This window comes from Trichosurus vulpecula, chromosome 5 (assembly GCF_011100635.1).
Source record: "Trichosurus vulpecula isolate mTriVul1 chromosome 5, mTriVul1.pri, whole genome shotgun sequence".
Taxonomy (NCBI): Eukaryota; Metazoa; Chordata; class Mammalia; order Diprotodontia; family Phalangeridae; genus Trichosurus; species Trichosurus vulpecula.
Window position 1 is genome coordinate 95,658,251 of NC_050577.1, and position 27,030 is coordinate 95,685,280.

Below are 27,030 nucleotides of genomic sequence, written 5' to 3' on the forward strand. Positions count from 1 at the left end.
CAACATAAAAAAAAAGTTATATGTTAAAAAAAAAAAGAATGGAGTAGGAAAAAGGAAGGGGAAACATGGATTGGAGCCAACTCTTTGAAGAATTTCAGCCACCAGGTAGAAGAGAGCTAGTTGGGATGACAAGATCCAGTGAGGGTTTGGAGAACCTTATATGTATGCCACAGTTAACTTTCTACCTGAAACTGCTCAAATCTCATGCGAAAGCAGTTCCTTCACACATGCATTCTACAAAGGTTTTTATTAAATAAAACAAAGTTCTTTTCCTATTCCTTTTAGACATCCAAAGTTTCATCTGCTAACACTGGCAGTATCTTACATCGCTTAACAGCTAAGTCATCTCTTTTACACAAAAATTCCTTTACTTTCTTTTCATCACAAAACTGCTCCATGTGAAAAGTGCCTTATAAGGACAGTGCAGCTTACAGGGTGAGAGAAAGATGAAGGCTCACTTATCAGAAGGTTTTAGAGGGAGGGGAAGCAGGAGCTCAAATATAATGGTCAGGGGATCAAGGAGGAAAGTGATCAAAAGGGAGGTAAGTACCAAGGGAGACAGAGAGAGACAGAGTGAGCAAAGGTCTAGTTAATCCATGGATCTAATCAATAAGAGCTAGTTATGTGTTAGTCCAGAGGAGTGATTTGTGCCCAATTAAATTCCCTTTTTTCTTTGGCTCCTCACTATGGGGATCCAGTCAGGTGACCAGTCAGGTGAGCTTGGACATCTCTTTCTCTAAATCTCCTCATTGAACAGTCCTTAGTTGAGTTCTTTGGCTTTTCATTCTGCCTTCTACTTCTCACACAGAGGAGGACCCAGGCACATCCCTCACCAACACTGACCCCAAAGCTCAGCTCTGTGAGGAGGAGGAAGAAGGCTGTGCATTTTGGTAAAGCTACAGTGCTGGGATTGTCCAGGTGAGAGAGGGTGGGCTCCCTGCTCCATTCAGTTGGCAGACCTGCCCTCTCAGACAGTCTACTTTGATGCTCTGCTTGCTTAAAACTTTAGTTTTGGTTCCTGCTTAGTCAGGGTGAGGTATATGTGTGCTGGCTAAGTCCCCCACTCCCTTCGAGAGCCCTAGGGTTGGCTCCTAGAGGACAATCCCTTCTCAGGTGAAAGATTGTCCTTTCACATGTCGACCTGAAAGTTTGGTTAAAGGAGGGAAACAAGCTAGGTGATATGTAAATTCATGTTGTTTATTCCCTTAAAGCTAGCAGATACATACATGTAGTGAGCCAGACAAAATCTGACTGCCTGTACAGAAGAATGAGAAGGTTTAAATACATTTTTAGTCTCAACTCAGTATGTCTGTGCTACTCAATTTTATCATCTCCATGTATGTTTGACCATGATACAAGAAAGGATTATTCCAAATTGAATAGGTTGTGAATACAATAAGATAAGAGAGTTGACAAGGGTCAATTGAAACTACAACCCAGTGTTTCTGTGTTTAATTTACCATTAACATTTCCATAACATAGTATATGCCCATAAAACATTAAGCAACATAGTTTCTCGGGTTAAAGGTCTCATCCTTAATGGCTAATAGACAGAGGAAAGAATGCTCTTAAGTCAGCCTGATCTGGCCTTGTTGACACAGGAAGAGGTATTCTCCAAGTTTACTCAGAGAACAAAGAGATTGTTAGGTTCAGACTCTTCTTCTGTTAATCAGTTCAGTCTCTTCCTCTGGTTAATCGGTTCAGGCTCTGGCCCTTATTGAAGTGACTAAATTGATATTAAATGACTATCATTTCTTCCTTTTGGTCAAAGGCAAGCTGAAAGCTTCTCCTATAGACCAAGGAAGGTATGGAAAAACCTCTATCTTCCTCAGAGGTGAAGTTCTAAAAATCCTTATCTGGGTAGATTCAGGTTTATTTTTTTTCCTGTGGTTGGACATCTCCAGAAATGGGCAGTCACTGCAAAGTAATGCAGAAGGAGCAGTTGCAAGGGGATCAAGGTAGGGAGCATAATGGAAAAAAATAGAGCAACTAAGTAAAATAAGGTAAGATACCAAAGTTATAGGTAACCAGTCTTGGGAATGCAAAGGGACTCAGGTAGGGAAAGAGCTGTTCTTTGTTCAGGTCTGGTCCAAACTCCTGGGAAAGCTGTCTACGTCTGATATCGTCTTTTTCAGGACCTTTTGAAACCTATGGGCTCAGATGTCCACTCAGGAGCAGGGACAATCTTTAGATGTGACAGAAGGATCAAGGAGTCCATATCCATAACCTGACAGGGGTTCCCAGAAGACATATGATTTGATAATTGGGAGTAAAGTGCACAACATAGGTCCTTGACTAAAGGCACATAGAAATGGTTCCATTGCCCAGCCATGCAGGGCTAAGTTCAAACAGTAATCTTTTTTTGGTTCACAATTCACAAAATTGCATAATTACATTGAGTCAGGTGCAGACCAAACCATTTAGAAGATTTACATGTCACATGTTTACTTTTACACATTATATAATGAAGAAAACTTAAACATGAACCATACAAAGTAATGCAATCATTATTAACAATGTTAACAAACATTAAATTCTTTGTATCCCAGTCACCTATTCCCAATGTCCATTGAAGCAGCACTTTTTGAATCCCAAATACCTGATGCAGTTATCTGCTTCCTAGATATCCTTTCTTTGACAAAAAGGTCTTATTCTTAGCACAGTTCAAAAGAGAGTTCTGCTTCTCTGGTTCAGATCTAGAAATTCCCAGATAGTTCTTACCTAATATAACTTAGTACAATTACTTAAATTTGGTTCTCCATTTTTGAAACTTCAGAGAATTTCAGTTTATGTATTATTTGCTGTTTCTATCCTTACGTAAATCTTGTACCTGGTATAAGAATCCTTTAAAATGTGAAGGTCCAACCATAAAATAATCTCATCTTCCTTTTAAAATTATCAGATAAATATTTTAATAAAGGAGATATAATTCCACTTGTACTACTATCTTATACAGTGGTGTTGGTAAGCAAAATGGGCTCCTTAGCACTTAGTTCAAACAAGTGCCCTTGAAGAGTTTGGTTTGTTTCCTTTGAGTAATTCAGTGTATTTCATTGAGCCTTACTAGGTGCTAAGCCCCAGGCTCAAACCCCTATTAGGTGTAAAACCTATGTGGGTGTGGATTGGTAACTAAGGTGGGGCTCAAGGTGGGACTAACTCAGGGGAGGGCCTAGTTTACAAATGAGTGTGAGTGATAGGTTTGGGACATCAGAGGCTCTTAGACCACATAGGTTTAAGTCGCCTCTTTGTGACAATTTTAGGTCATGTGGGTGAGTCGCATGTGTGACTCACCCCTGACACTGAAAAAGATATAAAACCAGGGGTTGGCCTTCTCTTTTTTGGAGCTCTTTCCCATAGCAGTGGTGGTGCAAGTGACTCTGGGCCAGCCCACGTTATGAGTACCTGGGCTGAACCTAGATGTTTGTAACTATGAATTGTGTTGAGTCTGTCTGTTTGTAATTTGTTTAGGGCTCTCACTCGAGATGGTGTTGATGCGGAGACTCCAGGCAGCTGTAGCTAAGGGCCCTCCAGCTTGTAACCTGGATGCTGAGACTTTGTTAAACTCTGGTAACTATGTATTGGTATTTGAATCAGATAAGGTCTGTCTGTGGATGTTTGTAATTTGTTTGTATTTATTCTGAAGTTCAGGGTGCTGGCTTTTTCCCCTGAACTAAGTGAATTGTATTTGTATGCTGAATTAAAGTAAGCTTGTCAACCCCTTCACATAGCTTTCCTTAGTTAAGCAGATCAAAAGAACCTGTGCTTTTGCAGCGTGCTTGTTGTTAGGGTTGTGTTGGTCTTACACCCCCACAACAGCTGCTAGCCAGATTGTTAAAACAACAATTTTCTTGTGCAAAAATCCAAATTTGAGATCTTATTACCAAGACATGCTTATAACTTGAATTTCCATAATAGATAATTTTGGAAGTCAATCATATACATCTGTATATAATTCTTAGAGGAATCAATCTGATCCTATTGCTTTTCTCAAAATTTGCTATCCTTTTTTTAATTAGGCATCTATCATATTACACCTTTGTCTTATTACTTGGCCTAATCATTTCCTCCTTTTGGAGGATGTTATCTCTATTATTATAATTTTTATTTGGCCATGAATATAGGTCAAAATTGCAACCTATTCATTCCTGCATCCCATCATAGTAACTCAGAGATATTCCAATATCCATCTATTACCTAATAGATTTGGCATTGTGCTTACAAAACTTCTTGATAATATAAATTTGCTTTTGAAAAAAAAAGAGGGACAATGTCATATCTTAACAGAAGGAATGAACTTCCTTAGCTCTGTTTGATTCCAGGCATGAGTCATATCTGATAGCCAATCATGTAGTCACTAGATGCTGAAAGCAGGGCTTAGGAGTAATCAGGTGGGGAATTTTCCTTTTCAAGAAGGAAATAGTGAAATTGGGAAATAGAGTCAGGAAGATCCTACCTCGGCTGTGTCCAAGGTTGTCTTCAAAACTTTTCCCAGGTACAGACGTCCACCTTTAGAAGTTCTCAGCCTGTAGTGCATGCCATTCTACTATTGGCTTTATAACACCTATCCCTGTAATCAGAGCTTAAGACAATAGCAAATTACAGTCCCATAAAGTCTTAAATACCAAATAAACATCCTTCAAATAGGATTGTCCCAAATTTCATTGAGCATTAATTATCAAATCAAGCTACATAACTTTTCTGTCCTCTAAAATACTTCCTCAGACTCTCTCAACATACTTAAACCATTTGAAACTGGATCCAGAACTGTGCCAGCAGTGGCACGAGTATACGATGAAGTAATTGACACAAAAAGACACAAACACGGGGCTAGGCGAGTCCTTTAGTCTGGCTATAGACTGATTTTAATGGAGTTACTGACAGTATTTTATACAGGTTAATTGCTGAGTCATCTTGACTTCTCAAAATAGTACAATGGAGCATTGGTTAATGTTTTTTATCTCCTTGCTCCTGGGAACAAGACTCCAGTCTCCTACAGGCTAACCAAATTAAAACATTTCTGTTCTTTCCCATGTAGATAACCATATTGAAACATTTCTATTCTTTCCCATACCAGTAATCATATTGAAACATTTCAGTTCTTTCCCATATGGATAGTCAGCTACAAATGTGGGTTTTCTTTACCACATCTTCTTATCCTAAAAATAGCTTTTACCATGCATAGACCTATTCTCAAGTGATCCTGCTGAGCAGGGATCTAAGAGGCTGCTTTGCAAAAGTCTAATGAGGCCCAAACAGTGAGTTAGTAAGCTTTGCTAACATAAGTATCTGTACTGGAATTCCATTCCAGATTAAACAAATTGAAAATGTTAATGATCAGCCCCACAGGTTGATGGATTTGTGTCTGTTTCACAAGTTTATTCATTCTTCCTTAATTATACTCATTCTGGAGGAAAGGGACACTTCAGGAATTGAATCTTTTACATATGAAAAGTTCAAACACTAATTTTCAACTCTTGCTTAGGCCATGGAATCACTACAAATTCAGATTAAAACAGCAAGATCTATCCTGCTTTACAACCCGTTATATTAATTTAGCAATTAATTATCTTGCAAATGAAAGTTTAGTAAGCCTTCTAAAAATCACAAAAAAAGATTTTTTTAAACCATTTCTTTGAAAAGTGTTTCCCCTTTTAAAACAGTTTTAAAATTTATCCTGATGTTAAAAGGAATAATCACTAAACTTTTATGAAGAAAATTAGTTGGAAAGTTTTAAAATGATAGACATCTCTTTCTTTCTCCTTAAAGCAAAAATAAACCTTCAACACTGGAATTCATTAAAACTAAGTTGGTGCAAGCTGTCCTCATTCTCAAAGTATTATACAAAATTCCTAGATATCACAAAGTTCTTTAGTCAAAAAAGGTGTTGTAATGGAGAGGACACTTAGCTTTTATAAGTCAAGAAAAATAAACCCAATTAAATTAGCCTTATCACAATTAACGAAAGTTTACTAGTCCTTTCCTTAGATGAAACAGGCTTGAAAATCACACACCTTTTTTTGCACAATTCTTAATCAAACAACATCTAGATTATAAGAGGAATTGTTTTTCTAATAACATAGGTAATGCAATGTTAATCAAGTTGTACAATATAAGAAAATTTAGAAATATAAGCACACCACAAGCAATTATCATGTATTTTAAAAGTTGAAACAGAACCAATTAATTACCAATCAGGTGACTGTAACTTAGTTGGATGAACAAATCCAATCTGGATTCATCACTAGTGGTAACATTTCAATTTCTAAGGCCCAATACTCTTAGCATTGTAAAAGAAAAGATTATTATCTATAAATTCACATTTTTTAAAACAGTTTACAATGTATCCTGAATTGACAGAAATTACAAGAGGAGGTCCCAAACAAGGCCTTTACACATATTTGATTTAAAGCAAAAACAATTTTAACTGAACTTCCTTCTAAATAAAGACAAAACTTGGAAGTTTATAATTTCTTAAGTTATAGCAATTGTCCAGCTTCTTAACCTATTCATCATTTTCCTCAGACAATATAATTCTAACAAAATTTAGACCACAGAAAGGCAATAATGTCCTAAACATTATTATGTATGCAAAATTTGAAACAACCCATTGTCAATTTAGGTGAATGCATTTCTAAATCACTTCGCACAGAGAATCATTCATCTCATCATTAATATGTTGAAGCTATAACTTTAAACCACCACACATATTCTCATAATAGACAAGATTTTACATGGAAAGTCTGTTCTCATAGTAAATATCAGTATTATTAATTATTACTTACTATAACCAAACATAGCAGTTTCAAATTATCAAATTTTCATCACATGCCATTAAAAACCCAATTCACATATATCAAAATCAGATTAAAATTGCTATAATATCATTTCTATCACACAGTGGTCTTCTCAAATTTCACAATCTAAGAGAATTTTAGAAATTCAATGCAATTTTAGAAATACAGAAACAATAAACTTCAGATGACATCAATTGCATTTCCAGATTATCACATATAGAAGTTATTCAACTTATTACCTTTGGTACTAAAAAAAATCACTTCAAAGTTAACAATTACATAAAAAATGTTGTTTCTAACATATGCCTGACATGATATTAGGCATTTTGAAATTATTATATCATTTTGATCCCATAACAACAACCTTTATTAGTTTCCCTTTACAAATCAGGAAATGGGTCAAAAGAGATAAAATACATTTTTGCAACTGGAACAGAGAAGTATGAAGTTTATCAAAAGCAGAATCTGATCTGGGGATGAGAGGAGTTAACAAGAATCCTTATAGCTGTTAAAAAAATTCCCACACTGAGATACCCTCTTAACTCTGGGGAGGAAGTGGGGAATGATAAGTGATCCGGATTAGAAGGGGGTGTTTTAGCATGAGTGAGAGTTTCTGGAGTGATCTACAGTCTCAGGAGTTCTCTCCCAAAATTCCAACTAATCAATTTCCAGACTTTTTAATGATTAATCCCAGAATCTGATAAGATGTTTTTAGCTCTATTTCCACTGTAATTCTGAGTTGGACAGACCAGAAATTACAAGGAAAAGAGCCTTTGTTTCCCTAGCTACAGCCCTTAGAAATCTCTGGCTGCCTGCATTTTAAATTTTACAAAATAATAGACTCATTCACAGCACACACACTCACACACACTGACAGGCAAATCAACAATTAATGACAGGACAAATACAAACTGAGCTCACAATTTAATGATAGGGAGGGGAGAATTAGAGGTTTTTTGGAAACTCCCATCAAGAATTGGCTATATTATTCCAAGGAAAAAGGGTTGGAGATCTAATATCTGACCCTGATGGATACTGCAACCTTTGCTTGGGGCACCTCTATGGTCTTGGGGGGAAGACTTGGCATCCCTGATTTTTCTGATTCTCCATAATCTACATCCAGAGTGTAGCTGTTCTCCTCAAAAACAGAGCCCTTGGGAAGGGGAAAGGGTAGAGAAAGGAGGCAACGGCAGCAGAACAAAGTTATCCTCCTTAGCATAGGGCAGGTAAGGGAAAGGCAAGGAGTAAGGACAAAGTGCATTTATCCTCCCCTGAATCAGAACCTTTAAGGGAAAAGAGGCAGGAAGGGGGTGAGGAATAGGGCAGAAAGAGTAGAGTAACAGCTAGGGCTGGAATTGTTGGAAAACAGGGGAGAGTGAGGTGGAGAGAATTAGCCCATACTGGGGGTGATGCTGAAGCAGTTTTGCAAGCCTCAAGGGAAGAGGCTTCTACTTTTTGTTCTCACTCAGCCATCTCAGCAAACCCAAGGTGATAATATTCCCACCCTTGGTTAGATTCTTTGTTGGCCTTTAAACTTCATTTAGTTTTAAGATAAAGTAATTTTGACCAGTCCAAAAGAGCCCTATTGTGGCCAACATAATTTGGGCTGTCTTTAGTTAACTGACACTAGCACTGACAATACTTGTGCTAACTTTTCCTGAGATTGATTAGTACTTCCAGGGGATCTATACAGAGCGTTTTACCATAGATTTGATCCCTGCCCCCGGAGCTAGCTTAAAGGGAATTTCAAACTTCAACTAAACTAGTGGGAGTCCTTTGGAAGCTGGGAATAGGGACAACTTACCCCACCCCGTCAAGGTTAAGACTCCAGGAAAAATGAATCCTGAGGCACCTGAGTCTAGCGTTGGCAAGGTTGGGATGCGGTTCTGCCATTCCATCAGTTCCATCCGCCGTCACAGCACCATAACTGTCGAACTGAAAGTTTGGTTAAAGGAGGCAAACAAGCTAGGTAATATGTAAATTCATATTGTTTATTATCTTAAAGCTAGCAGATACATACATGTAGGGAGCCAGACAAAATCTGACTGCCTGACCAGAAAAATGAGAAGGTTTAAATACTTTTTTAGTCTCAATTCAGCATGTCTGTGTTACTCAATTTTATGATATCCATGTGTTTAGCCATGATATAAGAAAGAATTATTCTAAATTGAATAGATTCTAAATGCAGTAAGATAATAGAGTTGACAAGGGTCAATCGAAACTACAACCCAGTGTTTCTGTGTTTAGTTTACCATTAACATTGCCATAACATATTATATGCCCATAAAATATTAAGCAACATAGTTTCTCCAGTTAAGGGTCTCATCCTTAATGGCTAATAGACAAGAGGAAAGAATGCTCTTAAGTCAGCTCGATCTGGCCTTGTCGACATAGGAAGAGGTATTCTCTGAGTTTGCTCAGAGAACAAAGAGGTTGTTAGGTTTAGACTCTTCTTCTGGTTAATCAGTTCAGTCTCTTCCTCTGGTTAATCATTTCAAGCTCTGGCCCTTATTGAAGTTACTAAATTGATATTATATGATTATCACGCACTTTGCCAGATTTGTGAGTGGGGGTCATTCTGGGGGAGGAAGTGGGTGAGAGAAGATGAAATGAGCGCTGGATCAGCAAATCTGAAGGAAGGAACAAACCAATCTCCTGCCCATACAGTCAGGTCAGCATCAATATGGATTGAGATTTAGGTTACTAGGGAAAGATACGGAGACTCACAGACAAAGTCATGACCCCAAAATGGGAAGCCAGCATCACCCTTAGTCAGAAAAGGTGGTGTACTGAATGTTGTGGTTGAAAGGCCAGCCTCAGTTTCCCAAAAGGGTCCCCTTTGCTTTTTCCTGTCCCCAAACACCTGTCCTAAATCCCTATCTCACCATTACACGTTCATTTCTTTGGGGTAAACATTACTTTCTCCAGGTATCCTCTGGCTACATTCTCATCCTAAAGGAAGATTTACTTAACATCCCCAAAGGAAGAGCAGAAAGCCAGCTCAGGCTGCCCTTCCTTCCTCTGACCTTCCTGGTGGATGCTCTGGCCATTGCTCTCCATCCTCCTCTCCCCCCACACACACAAATATTGTACTTTTTAAAGTCTCCTCAAACAAAAAGCTTTCTCCAAAGGAAGGCTAAGCAACTCCTCCTCTAGGATTTAAATTACCCTCAAGGAAACTGTTCCCAGTCATTCACACTTTAGTGTAAACTAGTTTATCAGACACTGATTTCTGTAGATAAAGCTGTTACTAAGAGTTTACTTTGTGCCTGGCCCAGGTGCATGCTGGAGCTCCCCAGAGCCAAATGCTAAATTTTCAAGAAAGCTCTAAAAATCTAGTTTTGGTTTATTGTTTTAATTCTCATATAGAGTTTTAAAAGTCATGGGAAAAACATCAATAATGTAGATTAAACTTAAAAGTGTATCAAAAATACATTTTTTCCTGGAAAGCTGGTTGTGAAACATTTAGGAGCACAGGCCAGATGCCAAGGGACTTGAAAGTAGGGCCTGACTACACAGCATCATCTCCCCAACAGGGTCACTGTCCCAGTGAAACTGATATCTGATCTATTTATCTTTGGTGCCCCCAACCTCCCCTTTCTCTACTTTTCTCCATGATGTCCAATTTCTACAGTCAGAGAGCAAAGTCATCTAAGACACTCACAGGTAACTCCTACAAAAATATTAATGTTGCAGTGTATTATCAACCTGCCCATAAACCATTTGTCCTCTAAAAGAGGATCTCAGGGAGAAGGCAATGCTTAGCCCAATGCCAAGGAGAGAATTTCAGGAAGAGGAAGGGAGACATGAGAAGAGGTTTTTGTGGTTCTCTTTACTCCACCCTAAATAAAATGACTTTATTTACTGATCACCTGGTTGGTCTGAGTTTTTGTACAAGTTAACAGTATGCATGAGCAAGGCTTCTTTCCAGACTGACATTTCCTGCAAGCTGTTTGCTCCCAAAGCAAAGCAATGTTTAAACATTGCATTGCAAACGTGCTGTCAAATTCCTAAAGTCTTAATAGGATCCAGATGAGTCATGGGAGAAATATCTCCTCTCTCAGTTCCTGTTGTGGGTAACTGTCAAATACATTTTACCACAAGGCATATACTGAAGAAGTAAAAACCAAGGTTTTATTATTATTCTCAAGCATAGGTTCAGCCTCAGCAGCAGCTCTTGGCAGGCTTATCTTGACCCTTGGGCAGGTATAGAGAAGAGAAGGGACTGAGGCCAGGACATGGCCTGGAGCAGGTGGCTAAACTTCAGGTGGTGGGAACGCTTGAACAGCCCCAGCTGACTGCTCAGCCCCAGCTGATTGCTCAGCCAGCTGTCTACCTCACCAATCTGCCTCTCCAGATGGGGTTTTGCAGATATAAGAGAGAGGCTTCAGTTGCTCCACCCAGATGATTAGGTTTCAATGTGTTAAGAAGCAGTTAAGACATTATGCCCTCTGGGATTATTTATTTTAAAAGTGTAAACACTTTTTTTGCTGGAATTAGAGGGAAGGAAGGACTAAGAATCCCCAGTTGAGAGAGTGCATTTATTTTTATTGTCAAGACAAATAAAATAAAGATAGGAGGATGAGCATTTTTATTTCACAGTAAAACTATCATTTCTGCTTGTGAATGTTTTAAGTGCTTTTGGATATGTAGGAAAAATTTTCATAAAACAATAAAAATTGTTTGAAAATTCTTGTGTCAATCAGGAGACATATCTGGTCCTTCCAGTGATGAATAGCTAAGACTGCCCACAGTGGAGGCAGCAGGAGCCAGGCAAGTCTGAGGTCTCTTCATGGAGTATAACCCCTGAAGGGAGCAAAGATTAATCTCTACAGCTCACAACCTCTCCCTCCCACCCCCACCCCCCACCCCTAGCCAAGTTTGCCCAGGTTGTCCATAGTAGAACAGCAGACAATCTATCCAGCAACTGGACAGTTAGTTCAAGAGAATTCCAGAGACATTTGAGGGATGTATTAGGAAGGCAGAATTTATGATATCAAAGAGAATCTCATATGTGCCTAAAAGGTCCGGAACCGCAGGATATAAGGAATTCTCTAGGCAGAAGGCAGGAGAACTAAAGCATGTATTTACACTCCACAATAACAAGCCCACAAACCAGCGTCCCCATTTTGATATTTTCATCAAAAGCTTCCAGGCCCAATAAGTCCGCCTCACAAGGGTAACCAGGAGGCCACAGAGAAGTGAGATAGTATAAGGCAAAATCGTATACATGCTTCCCCTGTTCGGTAAGAAGATTACCCACTGGCCTCCAGTCCTGGCTCAGCACTCCTCGCTCCACGTGGGTCAGCTCTGCTACCGTCAGCTCAGCTTTGGCCGTAGGTGTCTCTGGCTCCAACCAGAAAAGGAAAAGGGATCTTCAAGCTGTCCTCTCCCCTCTTATAGAGTTTTTGACATCATCAAGCACCACCTGAATGACCAAGGCCGATTGGTTCTTGACTTGGCCCCTCCCCCTAGCGTAGACCAGGTTCTGGAGCTAACACCTCCCCTCAGCCAGCCCCATGACTCATCACACAGGAAGTTGTCTGCTTCCTGGAATGCTCTTTCGGCTTCCTGCCCCGGAAGAGCAAGCCACAGTGTCCAGAGGCTCAATGAGGTAAGCTGAGTCATTCAAAGAAAACAAAGGCCATTCTGGTTACAAGGGAGCAGAGACACACACTCTCCATGGAGACTTAGATGGAGTGAAGCCATTGAAACTCAGAGCACAAACAGCTTCAACGAGTTCAATCTCTGACAGCAAAAGTAAGAACTGGCTACCAACTCAAATGTCTGGCTGTCAAGAGTGGGATGATGAGGGAGAGTAAACTCTGTGAGGACAGGTGAGGTCAGCAGAGATGCTGAACCCAGGGGAAAACTTTGGGAGGGCTTATAAAGCCCCTCTTATAAGGCCCTGGAGTCAGGGAAACTCATCTTCCTGAGTTTAAATCTGGCCTCAGACATTCACTGTATGAAATGGCAAACCACTCCAGTAACTTTGCCAAGAAAACCCCAATTGGGGTCATTAAGACTCAGACACCCTTAAACAACAACAACACAAAGAGACAAGAGGAAGGACATTCCAAGAGCAGTTGCCTTGTTTAGGCTTGTTCCAGTCTCACCTTCTGACACCTCTCACTCAGTGATTCGTGGCTGACCATGCAAATTTCCTGTCTCCCTAGAAGCCCCAACAGGGCAATGATACCACATTTTTGTCCATGTATTGAAGGTTTTACTGAGGGGCTTTCCTCTTCTGTAGAGCATTGATGAAAGCTCCTTCTTACCTGCATCCAAGGATGCAGTACTGTCACCATTTTAGCTAAGGAAGTCTCTTTATTTCAGGGGAATTGACTTTGCCCATAATTGAATAAAAAGAGTTTCCCATCTCCCATAGCAATAAAAAGCACAACATTTCCTATCATGTCTATACCTTGGTTCCTCAAACTCTTTCTAAGAAGCAGCTGGCTGAGTTATCCCTGGGGAAAGAAATCCTAAAATTTATGAGTGACCTGAACTACTTTCTTGGGTCGTAGAGACCCTTCCGAGGAAGCAGAAACCTCAAGGCCCAGGCAACTGCCTTCAGGGTGTGGAGTAAGGGAGGGATGCAGAAGGTCACCTAACTCTAAAAATAGTCCATCTGTCTAGAGGAGGGAGTGTTCATGGAGGCCAGATTTAAGATGCTGCTACAATGGAGAGCCCACGCCCTACTTAGGGCAGTGCTGATTTATCAAAGAAACAGCTTCTCAAAGCTGGGACACATAATGCTGATTGTCATGGGGATGAAGGTAGAAGTGATGCTTTAAAAGGCCATTCCAGCATTCAACAGTGCCAACTACCCAAGGGTAGGACAGGAGACGGAGAGCCCAGGGAATGTGATGAGAGGGGGCCCAATCTCCAACCTGATCTTTAATCAAATGAGTGGCTGGAAGGTTAAAGGGGAATAAGATCTTCCCCACCCATCAACAGGCCTCACGTGGAGCCCATTAAGGCAAGTATGCTTAGGGGAATCTTGCTTCCACACCTTTTGGTACTAAACTAATTAGGCACCAAGTCAGGAGGGCTGTGATGGCTTCCGGCTCTGAGCCTATTAGCCTTGCTGTCAGGGTTTGGATGGTGGCTGCCCCAGGGGGCTTAGCATTGACATCACAAAGCCATATCCTGAAGAAGAATCCCTTACTGCTAGGGCAAATCTCTTGCTTTGAGGTAGGGGAAGAGGGCCAAGGTCATCAGTTTGCTAGTCAGAGGCAGGTTGACAATCACTTGGAGTCATGTCATAGTGATCTTTCAAAGACAGCAACTCCAATTTAGATGCCTAGCAGCCCCTCATCGACTGATCCCTCCATTTTCCTCCACTCCCATCCATAAATCATCATGGCTTGTGTAGATGGACCCTTAGGGCTACACTCAGAACAGCCTGAGCCTACAGGGAATCCTGGCTCTCGGCCTAGACCAAAATTCACCTCAGAATTCCATGGCTCCAGAGTCTAGATGCAAAGATTGGGTGGTTTGGAAGAACTGAGTGTTGGGGGCTATTTTAATTTTGCTTAAGCTGATGATCCCCTTTCATTTTTTTAGGAAAATGTAAGGGCAAGCAAAGTGGGACTTTCTGCTATTTTTTTGGAGTGCTCCTCAGCACTAAGGCAATCGAATGCCTTTGAGTCTTGCCTGTGTTTGAATCAAAAGTCTTTGATTCAATCAAAAGTCAGTGACTGGAAACAGTTTATATACTCTGAGGTGAGGTTTTGCTTTGGGGGCTCAGTCATTGGAAGAGTGTTCCATGTAATTTCATCAGACAAGACTCTGGGTAGCCATTAAGAAGCCCTCCCCCTGCTCCCCCCAGCTTTAAAAACTCAGATGTTGGGGCTTCTTTCTCTGGTAACTATGTATGTATTGGTCAGACATTTAGAAGCCCTGTCTGTTGATTTGTGTTTACTTTCTCTGTTTATAATTTCTGCATGTATTTTCTGTGAAGTTCAGGGTACTGACTTTTCCCCTGAAATAAGTGAATGATATATGTATGTTTAATTAACGTATGATTCTTGACCCCTTAAAGTTGCTTCCTTTCCAGGTGGTCCAATCCTAGTGACTATGCCATTTTGTAGCAGCAATCTTGCTCATTTTCCCAGTCAATTACTTCACTTTTGAGCTTTTTGTCAAGGTATGACACTTCTTCCAGAGTGGAGAGTTCTCTTTCCCAATATTCTGGGGTTGTGTACAGCTGTTTCCAAACTACTTGTAGGCACATGTAAATTTTCAGTTCTTCTGAGGTGGTATGATCCAATGAGAGGTGTTACTCCTCTACTGGTCTGTACTGGGGTCTGTGAGTGACCTTAAGCACTGTTTTCTGCCTTGGAACTGCTAGGACTCCCTCTCCACAGCCACCACAAGCTCTGCCTCCTCACCCCAAGACCACCACCCAGGATTGTGACCTAGACCCAAGCAGGGTAAAACAAGAGAATCCTGTCTCAGTGCCAGCAAAGAGATCCCTGCACTCCTGCTCTGATCAGCAGCTTGATCCCCCCACTGTCTGTGGGCCTGGAGCTCTGGAAGCAGCTGCTACTGCTGCCACTGCAGCATCCAACCCCCTCCCCCCCCCCCAGGTGCTGGGCTGGACCAGGCCCTTATCTCACCCAGGTCCAACAGAGTTTTCCCATTGACCTGCTTAGTTGTCTTTGGCTTTTGTGGGTTGAGAAGGCTGGAAACTGCCATAGCTCAGTGATTCAGTGCCCTAAGGCCTGCTCTGCTGGGTCTGCTACATCCAGTCCTCTCCCAGCACCATGCACTAGATCCTTCTCAGTGACCAGCCACGCCATCTGGGGCTGGAGACTTGTTTCACTCTGTTATTTCATGGATTCTGTAGCTCTAGAATTTGTTAGAGTCATTTTTTACAGGTTTTTGGAGGGATTTGGGGAGAGCTCAATCAAGTCCTTGCTTTTATTCCACCATCTTGGCTCTGCCCCAAAACAATTTTTAACATTTGATTTTAAATCTTTGAGTTCCAACTTCTCTCTGTTCCTCCTTACCCACCATCCCCTCATTGAGAAGCCAAGCAATTTGATATGGGTTATACATGTGTAGTCATACAAAACATAGCCATAATAGTCATTTTGTGAAAGAAAACATAGGACAAAAAACTCAATAAAATAAAGAAGGCTAAAAAAAGGTATGCTTCAATCTATATTCAGACACCATCAATTCTTTCTGGGGATGGATAGTGTGGAAAATATTATACTATTTTATATCATTTTTGTAATTTCAATAAGACTCAGGGCCTGAACTGCTTAACCAGAAGAAAAGCCTGATCCTAACAGTCTCTTTGTTCTCTGAGTAAGCTCAGAGATATCTCTATCTTATATCAACAAACCCAGATGGAGCATTCCTTGCCCTGTCCATGGCCATTAAGGGTGAAAACCTTGACCCCAGACACTATCTTGAATTATGTGACTTTTCCTTATCTTAATATTTTATGGGCATATACTATGTTGTGGAATGTTAATGGCAAATTAAACACAGAGATCCTGGGGTGTAATTCCAATTGACACTTTGTCAACTATCTAATTTGTTGTATTTACAATCTATTCCATTAAGGAAAATCCTCTTGTTGTATCATGGTTAAACATACATGGGGGTCATAAAAATGAGGTCATACAGGCTTGCTAGCTCTGCTAAAATAACATATATAAGTTTTCTCATTGCTTTGTTCAGCCAGCCAGCGTTTATACTCTGACTCCTTGTATGCACAAGTAAGCTAGCTCCGCTATGCTTTAAGGGAAATAATAAACAACATGGATTTTTCTATCACTTAGCTCTGTTGTTTCCTTCAACCAAATTTCCAGGTTTAACAGTTATGGTGCCATGACTCGGATGGAAATGATGGAAACGGGATAGTGCAGCCCAACCTTGCCAACGCTTTTGGGCGCCATAGGATTAATTTTTCCTGGAATTTTGGCCTTGACAAGGTGGGGTAAGTTGTCTCTCTTCCCAGCTTCCAAAAAGAACTCCCACAAAATTGGTTGAAGTCTGGAAATTCCCTTTAAGTTAGCTCTGGGGGCAGGGATCAAATCTGTGGTAAAACACAGATCTGTGGTCAAACACACATAGATCCCCTGGAAACATTGATTGATCTAGAAAATTAACTATGGATCAGTCAAAAACTAGAATTAGAAGTCCAACCATTCCTCCACTCCCTTCCTTCCTTCCCTTGGAAGCTCTGGTCCTGGGGAGAAAAATTGCACTTTGTTTTTTCCCTCCCCTTCTGCCTCCCAGGAAGGGCTCTGATCCTGAGGGAGGTAATTCTGTTCTGCTACCGTTGCCTCCTCTCTCTCTTCCCTCCCCGCCCCTTTCCCCCTTTCCCTTAAGGGCTCTGTATTTGCCTTCTGCCCTATTCCTGCTTCCTTCCCTTGAAGGCTCTGATTATGGGGAGGATAAATGCATTTTATCCTTACTCCTTGCCTTCCTTTACTTGTCCTGGTCCTCCTCCATCTCCCCTTTCCCCCTTCCTAAGGGATAGGATATGGAGAGTCAGAAAAATCAGGAACTCCAAGGCTTCCCCAAAGACCATAGGGGTGCTAATAGCTAACTCATGAAAGCTTCTAATTCTCTGTTGTTTAAACTCTGAGCTCAGTCTGTATTTGTTCTGTATTTGTTTTGTTAATTGTCTGTTAACTGTCTGTGTGAGAGCGTGTGCTGTGAAATGTCTATACCGGGTAAAATCTGAAATGCAGGTAGCCAGAGAATTCTAAGGCTGCAGTTAGGGAAACAGAGACTCTTTTTTTTCTTTTTCAATGTTTGGCCTGGCCAACCGAACTTGAAGAAAAAAAATAGAGCTGAAACATTTTAGCATATTCTGGGATTTAATCATTAAAAAGTTTGAAAACTGATTAGTTGGAATTTTGGGAGAGAACTCCTGAGACTGTAGATCACTCCAGGAACGCTCACTGGTGCTAAAACACCCTCCCAATGCTGATCACTTAGGTGAAGTTTACCAGTTACAATCATTGAGATCTTTCACCATTGTCTTGTCTCTGACCAAGCCAGAGCTTCAGTAAAAGTTAGAGCAGCTAAAACAAACCTCTCTCCTCCCAGATCAGATTAGGAGAAGAGAATGCAGGAGAACTGTAGGGAAAACTCAAATCACCTTTCCCCACCTTTGCCACTTTTGCCAAGGAGGAGAAGGACAGAAATTCACAGACTGACAGTATTCTGACAGTCCTGTGCCCCTGGGTACCTTTGTAGCCCATCCTTTTTGGCAAAGCTTGGAATTGTCACCCAGGTCCTATGCATTCTGCCCACTCTGTCCCCAGCAGCTGCAAACTGCCCTAGGCTCAGTAACTTCTGCAGTTGTGGGGGAAGGGTAAGGTAAATGGATTTGGACTTTCTGCCTCCCAGAACTGTCACCACTGGGATACTAGCTTCTGCTCTAGGTAACTTCTCTAGGTAACTTCACACTTCTTGTTCCAATTGCAAAACTGTATTTTAATCTCTGTTTGACCTGTTTCCTGATTTGTAAAGGGAAAATAATAATGATGGTTGTTACGGGATCAAAATGGTAATGATTGTAAAATACTTAACATAAAGTCTGGTATATGTTAGATACAACATTATTATTATCTCTCTCTGATTTAATGTAATTGTTAATTTGAAGTGGTTTTTAAATACCAAAAGTAATAAGCTGAATAATTTCTATATGTGGTAATCTGGAAATGCAATAGATGTCATCTGAAAATTATTGTTTCTGTATTTCTAAACTTGCATTGTGTTCCCAAAATTCTCTTAGATTGTGGAATTTGAAAAAACCATTGTGTGGTAAGAAATGATATTATAGCAATTTTAAGCTGATTTTGATATATGTGAATTGGGTTTTCAAAGGGATGTGATAAAATTTGGAACTGTTATATGTGGTTATAACAAGTAAATAATTAATAATACTGATATTTAACCATGAGAACAGACTTTCTGTGTGAAAAAGTTTTCTATTATGAGAATATATCTGGTGATTTAAAGTTATAGTTTCAAATGATGAGATGAAAGATTCTCTGTGCAAGGAGATTTAGGAATATGTTCACCTAACTGATAAATGGGTTGTTTCAAGTTTTAAAATGCATAATTTTTATTTAAAAAATTTTATTTCCTTGTGTCAATCAGGAGACATACCTGGTCCTTCCAGTGATAAATAGCTAAGATGGCCAACAGTGCAGGCAGCAGGAGCCAGGCCTGTCTGAGATTACCTCTTGGAGGAAGGAAAGATTAATCTCTGCAGCTCACAACCCCTCCATCCTCCTCCCCACCCCTGGCCAGGTTTGCCCAAGTTGTCCATAGTAGAGCGGCAGACACTCTATCCAGCAGCTGGAGAGTCAGTTCAAGAGAGTTCCAGAGACAATGGAGAGAGCAGAGACACAGACTCTCCAGAGAGACATAGAGAGAAGCCATAGACCCTGAGCACAAACAGCTTCAAGGAGTGGGAACTTTACCAGCAGAAACAAGAACCAGCTACCAGCTCAAGGGGAGTGTCTGGAGTGGGAAGGTGAGGAGGGGGAGACTGTGTGAGCCCAGGGGAGTAATCAGTTCAGCAGAGATGCTGAACCCGGGCAAAAACTTTTGGAGGGCTTTATAAAGACAGGCATAGGCAGCTGAGTGGTGCAGTGGACACAGTGCCAGGCCTGGAGTCAGGGAGACTCACCTACCTGAGCTCAAATCTGGCTTCAGACACTGACTGACCGTGACCTCGGACAAGTCACTTTACTCTGTTGACCACACTTTCTTCATCTGTAAAATGAGCTGGAGAAGGAAACGGCAAACCATTCCAGTATCTGCCAAGAAAACCTAAATGGGGTCACAGAGACTCAGACACCATTGAACAACAACATAAAGAGAGGAGAGGAAGGACATTCCAGGAGAAGTTGTCCTGTTTAGGTTTGTTCCAGTCTCACCTTCCAACACCTCTCACTCAATGACTCCTGGCCAACCATCCAACATTCCTGTCTCCCTAGAAGCTCCAACAGGTGAACAACCACTTTTTTGCCCCTGAATAGAAAGCTTTACTAAGGGGCTGCCCCCTTCTTCTCTGAGCCTTCACGAAAGCTCCCTCTTACCTGCACCAGGGATGCAGAACTGTCACCCTTTTAGCTAAGGCAGCCCCTTCATTTCAGGTGAATTGACTTTGCCCATAATTGAATAAAAAGGGTTTCCCCTCTGCCATAGCGTTAAAAAGCAAAACATTTCCTAACATGTCTACACCTTGATCCCCTAAACCTTTTCTAAGAAGCACCTGGCTGAGTTATCTACAGGGAAAGGAATCCTAATGCTTAAGAGGGACCTGAACCACTTTCTTGGGTCGTATAGACACCCCCCAACCCCCCTCGAGGAAGCAGAAACCTCAAGGCCCAGGAGACTGCCTACAGAGTACGGAATAAGGGAGGGGTGCAGAAGGTCAACGAGGCCCAACTCTAAAAATGGTCCATCTGTGTAGGTTCATTGAGGCCAAACCTAAGGAACTACTAGAATGAAGAGCCTGCCCCCCACTTAGGGCAGTGCTGATTCATCAAGGATATAACTTCTTAAACCTGGGCCACCTAATACTGATTGTCATGGGGATGATGGTAGAAATGATGCTTTAAAAGGCCATTCTAGGATTCAACAGTGCCAGCTGCCCAAGCGGAGGACAGGAGAGGGAGAGCCCTGGGAATATGATGAGAGGGGGCCCAGTCTCCAACCTGCTCTGCAATCAAATGAGTGGCCTGTTCAAAGCAATGGTCCAGCAGGACCCATAAGGAAACAGACTCTCCTGTCAGGGCTTCGAGTTTGGCTGCCACAGGGGGTTCATCATTGACATAATAAAGCCACATCCTGAAGAAGCATCTGTTGCTGCTAGGGCAAATCTCTTGCTTTGAAGTAGGGGAAGAAGGCCAAGGTCATCAGTGTGCTAGTCAGAGGCAGGTTGACAATCACTTGGAATCATGTCACACTGATCTTTCAAAGGCAGCTGCCCCAATTCAGATGCCAAGTAGCCCTGCACCTACCGATCCCTCCATTCCCTTCCACAAACCACCGTTACTTGTGTAGATGGACCTTCAGGGCTACAGTCTGAACAGCCAGAACCTACAGGGAATCCTGGTTCTCAGCCTAGACCAACTTATCTGAGAATTCTGTGGCTGCACAGTCTGGATGAAAAGATTGGGGGGATTTGGAAGAACTGAGTGTTTGGGGGCTATTTGCATTTTACTTTTACTGATGATCAGCTTTTCACAAATCATTAATAAGAGCCAAGGAACACCTGCTCAGACAATACTAGGACTGCCAGTATTGGCAGTCAGCTCCCCATAGACTGGGATCTTGGTGCCTCAGGCACTAATCCAAGGCCAGGGTTCAAGACAGATTCCACCAAACATAGCCTCCTTCCCCTCTTAAAGTGAACACAACTCAGCCTTTGCATCTCCCCTCACACTAGAAGCAGCTGGGTGGTGCAGTGGTTAAAGGGCTAAGCCTGCGGTCAGGAAGAACTGAGTTAAAATTCAACCTCAGACACCACCTAGCTGTGTGAGCTCAGCCAAGTCACTTGCCCTCTGTTTGCCTCAGCTCTTTCAACTGTCAAATAGGGACGATAACAGCACCTACCTGCCATGGTTGTTCTGAGGACCAACTGAGATAATGTTTGTAAAGTGCTCTGCATACCTGTGGCACACACATACTTATTCCCTTCAACCAAACTAGTCCTTCTGGTTCCTCTCTAGCTCTGCCTCTGCCCTCTGCTCTTGCTTGTTCCCAAGAATCTCTTTAAGCTGAGCAGTGCACTCCATGGTGTCTGGCTCCTTTGTGGTCTCTATACAAGAATGATGTCTTTCCATCCCAGGGCAGTCACTACCTTCTCCTGGATTCCAGGCTAACAGAGATTTGGGCTGAGCAATGGGGCATTTCTGGTTGGAGCCTGCTGGAAAGTGAGTTCCCTGATAATGCCCTATGCCTCAATTTTCTTTCCTTAGGGAAATGGAAGTGAAAGAACTTCCAAGCAGCCTGACCTTGAAGACCCCAGTGGAGATCCCAGCTCTTGGGCAACCCTTACATATGGGGATACTGTATGACTGTTGCTCAGATACCTTCATCCCTGGTAATTAGTCTCTTGAATGCAAGGCCTTGTTCCAGATGTCAGGAGAGGGCGGTGTTAGAAAAGACTTCTTTCTAGGTGACTAATGACCAGTGTAAGAAAAGTCAGATTCAAAGTCTCAGGAATCAGAGGGTCTCACCTTTTTTCTCCCAGTTAGAACCACTTGGATCACTTTGTTCTGATGGGAGACACTATGCGATGGCAAATCCCAGGCAGAAGTGATGAGAGATGTCTGAAGAGGTCAGGGTAAGGAGGGGCACATTCTCCCTGGAAGGGTGGAGATCAGAAAGAGAAGTAATCTTTGAAAGATCTAACCAAAAGAAGACTGAGCTTTTTAAAAAACACCTTTAGCCAGAGAATGGGTCAGGGCTTTAATTAGGTCAGACACAGTGTTGGGAGATGGTGAGAACAGACTGTCACACACACACACACACACACACACACACACACACACACAGGCAAGGCATTTGTGCATGTAAACTAATATGGTTAAAATAAAGTTGAAAGGCAGTCTTGAAGGAGAAAGGAAGACCCTGATGGTTCAGAATGAGGGATTGGGGGGAAGGTGGAAGGGCAGGCAGTCCCATCACTTTCCCTTGAGAAGGGTGAGGGTTGCAGGTTGTTTGAATACACATTGGATTTTGATCTTTACCAGTACCTAAAAGAGAAAAAGCTGATGCCTCAGTGGGCAGAGCACTGGGCCTGGAGTCAGGAAGACCTAAGTTCAAATTCAGCCTCAGACACATCCTAGGTGTATGACCCTAGACAAGTCATTTAACCTCTGATTGTCTGACAAAAAGATCCACTGGATCCACTGGAAAAGGAAATGGCAAGCACTCCAGTATATTTGTCAAGAAAACCCCAGACACCACTATTTTCCATGGGGTCAGGAAGAGTGAGAACCTATTGAACAACAGGTATCTAGAAGGGCCACTTAATTCTATCCCACTTACTGCCTCCCTGAATCACCTCCCAGAACCCAGCTTGTACAGTGCAGCTAGGTGGTACAATGGATGGATCTGAATGGACTGAACCTCAAATCAGGAAGACTTGAACCCAAAGCACATACTAGCTATAAGACTCTGAACAAGTCACTTGACCTTGTCTGTCTTAGTTTCCTTATCTACAAAAGGTGGGGGGTGATAATAATAGCACCTACCTCCCATGGTTGTTCTGAGGATCAAATGAGATAATATTTGCAAAGGACTTTTAAAATATTTATTTCTTTATTATTTTTATTTTTTTCCAATCACATTGTAAAACATTTATTTTTAACATTCTTTTTTTTAAATTTTGAGTTCCAAATTTTCTTCTTCTTTCCCTTCCTTCTCATTGAAAAGGCAAGAAATTTTATATAGATTATATATGTACAATCATGCGAAACATATTTCCACCTCAGTCATGTTGTAAAAGAAAATATACCAAAAAAAACTTTTTAAAATAAAGAATTCTTTGCATGCATACGCCATCAGTTCCTTCTCTGGAGGTAGACAGCATTTTTCACTGAAAGTTCTTCAGAATTGTCTTAGATCATTGAACTGCTGAAAATAGGTCATTCACAGATGATCATCACACAATATTGCTGCTACTCTGTCCAGTGTTCTCCTGGTTGTGTTCACTTCACTTTGCATCAGTTCATGTAAGTCTTTCCAGGTTTTTCTGAAAGCATCCAGTCTCTCATTTCTTAAAGCACTATAGAATACCACCACAATCATATATTACAATTTGCTCAGCCACTCCCCAATATTCTGCAAATATTAAAGTACTATATTAATGCTAGAGAGTAATGTTATTATTAGCTAGCTAAACAGAAGTTCGTAAAACAAGGGGCCTGGTCCAGACGACCCAGAAGGAGCTACACTTCTTCAGAGACATAACTGCACCTTTTTTGTCTCAGAGAATGTTCCAAAGGTTGTAACACTGCCAAACCTGCTATGTACATGCAACATTCCTCCTCCACCCTCCAGGCACTGACCTCACTCTGGGTCACCTCCTGTTCTCTATCTACACCAGGCAGTGTGGTAGCCTCCTCTTGAAGTCAGAAGACCAGGGCTCCGAGTTGACACTGACTAGCTGTATGTTCTCCAGAAAGTTAACCAACAATTTTGAGTCTCACTATATCAGTCTGGAAAATGGGAATAAGGACAAGAGCACTACATACTTCATAGAACCATTGCAAGGAAAGTGCTTTGTAAACCCTGTGAAACCTATATCACCAGGGTGAATTTTTAGGATGCAATCCCCAGACTGGGAAGAAGAGAGGCTTTCCTACCTGTGGAAGGAACAGAGGGGATCCGAGGAGAGAGGTGGGTACTGGGACTGTGAGGTGGGAAGAATAAGAATCCAGATTCAGGGATTCAGAGTAGGGAGAGGCTTTGTAAGGGTTCCCCCTAGCCATCATAGAAAGCTCAGTGGAGCGAGAGAGCTACAGAGGCCTAGAAAAGTTCTTTCCAGGTCAGGAGTAGGATTTTCTCCACCTCTGGCATCAGTGCCTCTTGCCCTGCTTACCCTCCTTCCACAAGCTGCCTCCCAGGTCCAGCTGTCCCTGCTGGAAAGGACACTCTAAAGTGGCAGACTGTGGTCTCTCTATAATATGCCACTTACTCCCTAATGTATCTGTCCCATTTTAGGTATCACTTTATGGGACAGAGAGACCCTCGAGAGAAATGTGGCCACAGAAGAGCAGTGCAAGACTGACTTTGACATCATCACCTCTGATTCTATTAATGAGAAGACCAATGCCATGAATATCACTGCAGAGCTGAAAGCAAGTGTCCTGGAGGGGCTGGTTAAAATGGGAGGCTCTGCCAAGTATTTATGTGACACCAAGACATCCCAACAGCAAGTTCGGGTCACTCTCAAGTACAGTATAACCACACAGTTTTCTCACCTAATAATGAACCACCTGGGAAATCAGAATATTGCTTACCATGATGTGTTTGATAATGAAACAGCCACCCATGTTGCAGTGCTCTATGGGGCCCAGGCATTCTTTGTGTTTGATCAGAAAGTTTCCAGCAATGAAAATGTCAAGGACATAGAAGTAATACTGAAGGGTAAAGTAAAGAAGATTCCCCAAATATCAGGAAAAGTAGGGGGAGAGATAAAAATGGAGGACAGTAAGAAATCAAGTAAGGAATTCAGGTGTAAGTTCTATGGGGATTTTGTCCTTGAGACCAACCCAGTGACTTATGAAGATGCAGTAAAAGTCTATGCCTCCCTTCCTAAGCTGCTTAGGGGACATGGGGTGCCCCTCAAAGTCTGGCTATACCCTCTGGAGAAGCTGAGCTCCAAGGCTGCCAGGCTGGCTCGAGGGATCAGCATTAGCTTGGTGTGGGATGCCCAGGACACTCTGGAGAAGTTATCTGAGTGTGACAAGAGGTGTCATGACATGCTGGAGGCACCAGGACTCTCAGTCTTTTCTACAATCAGGGAAAAGGTCAGGCTATTCCAGGAGCTAAATAGGCAGCACAGACAGCTTTTACAGAAGGAAATAGCCAAGGCCTTACCTGAGATCCTGGCAGGCAGAGCAGAGCAAGAGGAGCTAACCAGGATTTTAACCAGGGAATGCCAGTCCCCATTCAGCACTAAGAGGCTCTCAGAGTTCCTGGATCAGAAGCTCCAGGAGATGAAGGTGGTCAAGTCCTACCTCACCCTTCTGAAGGAGGTGTCAGTCATAACTGACCAGAATGAATTGGGTGATATGATACTAGGCTCTCCCCACAGATTTGTCCTGGTGTTTGCACTCACCTCCTTGCAAGAGGAACTCTAATTAGCAGATTGGAAGCAGTGGCTACGGAATCCAGAATCATTCAGTGCTGACTGTGAGCAAAAGATATATTCCTCCTGGGTCAAAGACAGAGAGACAAGGAGAAAAGCAATACAATTGGCAGAATCCTTTTCAACATTTGCCAAGGCCAATCATTCCACTGAGAAGACCCAATTCATTGTGACATCTGTCCCAGGCCAGGAGAGCAAGGGGGTTTCCATTTACCTCTATGAAAAGAGACTGCTGGTCAGCACCAACTTTAAGGTGCCAGCCAAACCTCCCCCTCCCCAAATTGGTGAGATCACACATGACTGTGCAGAGCTCACACTGAACCCAACACCTGGGAAGGAAGAGAGGATCACTGGCTATCAGATAGAGTACCAGGTTGTTGGGAAAGTGGACTGGACCACCATGCCTGTGTCTGGAAAGCCAGAGGTATTCAAAGTGAGTGGCCTTGAGCCTTGCACAGAGTATGTGTTAGGTTTGCTGAGGTGTGTGAGGTAGGGCTCAGTGAGAGCAGTGATGTGAGCCTTGCTGTGAGGACACTTTCCCCAAGTTGCCCTCCTGGGAAGCCAGAAGTTATTGTGACAGGGCTACAGACTGTGACCCTGAGCTGGCAGGATCCAAGTGTTGGTGGAGCAGGAGTCAAGATCAAGGAATATAGAATAGAGTACAGAGGAGACTAAGGGTGTCGGTGAGGAGGGAGAAAAAGAATGGCATGAACATAGAACAGGAAAAAAGGAGACATCCTGTGACATTGACAGACTAACATATCACTCTGTGCACAGGTTCCAAGTTTCTGCGGTGTATGATGGTGGCTGCACTAGTGAGAGCAGTGAGAAGAGTGATGCAGTGACCCTCTCTTACAGAAGGGCTGTTCGGTCCTCAGTTAAGAAGGCGTTTAATGGCATATTACCCCAAACATCTTGACATCTTCTGACAACCAAAATTCTTTTATATCTAGTTATCACTTTTGGCTGCCTTCATAAAGACATACAGTTCTTGAAGGATGCAGAACCCAGTGGCAGGAAGCCTTCACAAACCATTCTTCCTAACCATGGCTTTTCTAACCAGATCCCAAGTCTCCTCTAGGATTACTCCATCATTAACTCAACCCCAACCAAGTAGTTTGAGGGAGAAAAAAGACATAAAATAAAAGACCTGAGAAGTTAAGGTTATTTAGAAGGAGCAGAGAGATGAAGAAATAAACTATGCAGATGTTGGGGTTCTTTAATAGAAATTTGGAAAAGTTTCACATATAAGCCACTCCTTATTTTTAGAACATCCTCAGTAGATCTAGAGTCTCTGTTAGTTTGGGAACATAAAAATGTATTGTGTTTAAATCAGTTTGTTCCCCAAACAATTATGCTTGA

At 42.0% G+C, this 27,030-nt stretch overlaps 1 protein-coding gene across 1 annotated transcript; it reads left to right on the forward strand.

The window, feature by feature from the left end:
* The first annotated feature begins 686 nt into the window (after nucleotides 1-686).
* On the forward strand, nucleotides 687-26,587 carry LOC118850950 (stonustoxin subunit beta-like). Its single transcript, XM_036760561.1, is given in 6 exon segments — nucleotides 687-714; nucleotides 809-890; nucleotides 21,767-21,891; nucleotides 24,519-26,132; nucleotides 26,135-26,330; nucleotides 26,332-26,587. Coding segments are annotated over 6 exon segments (2,301 nt in total).
* Nucleotides 26,588-27,030: the final 443 nt, after the last annotated feature.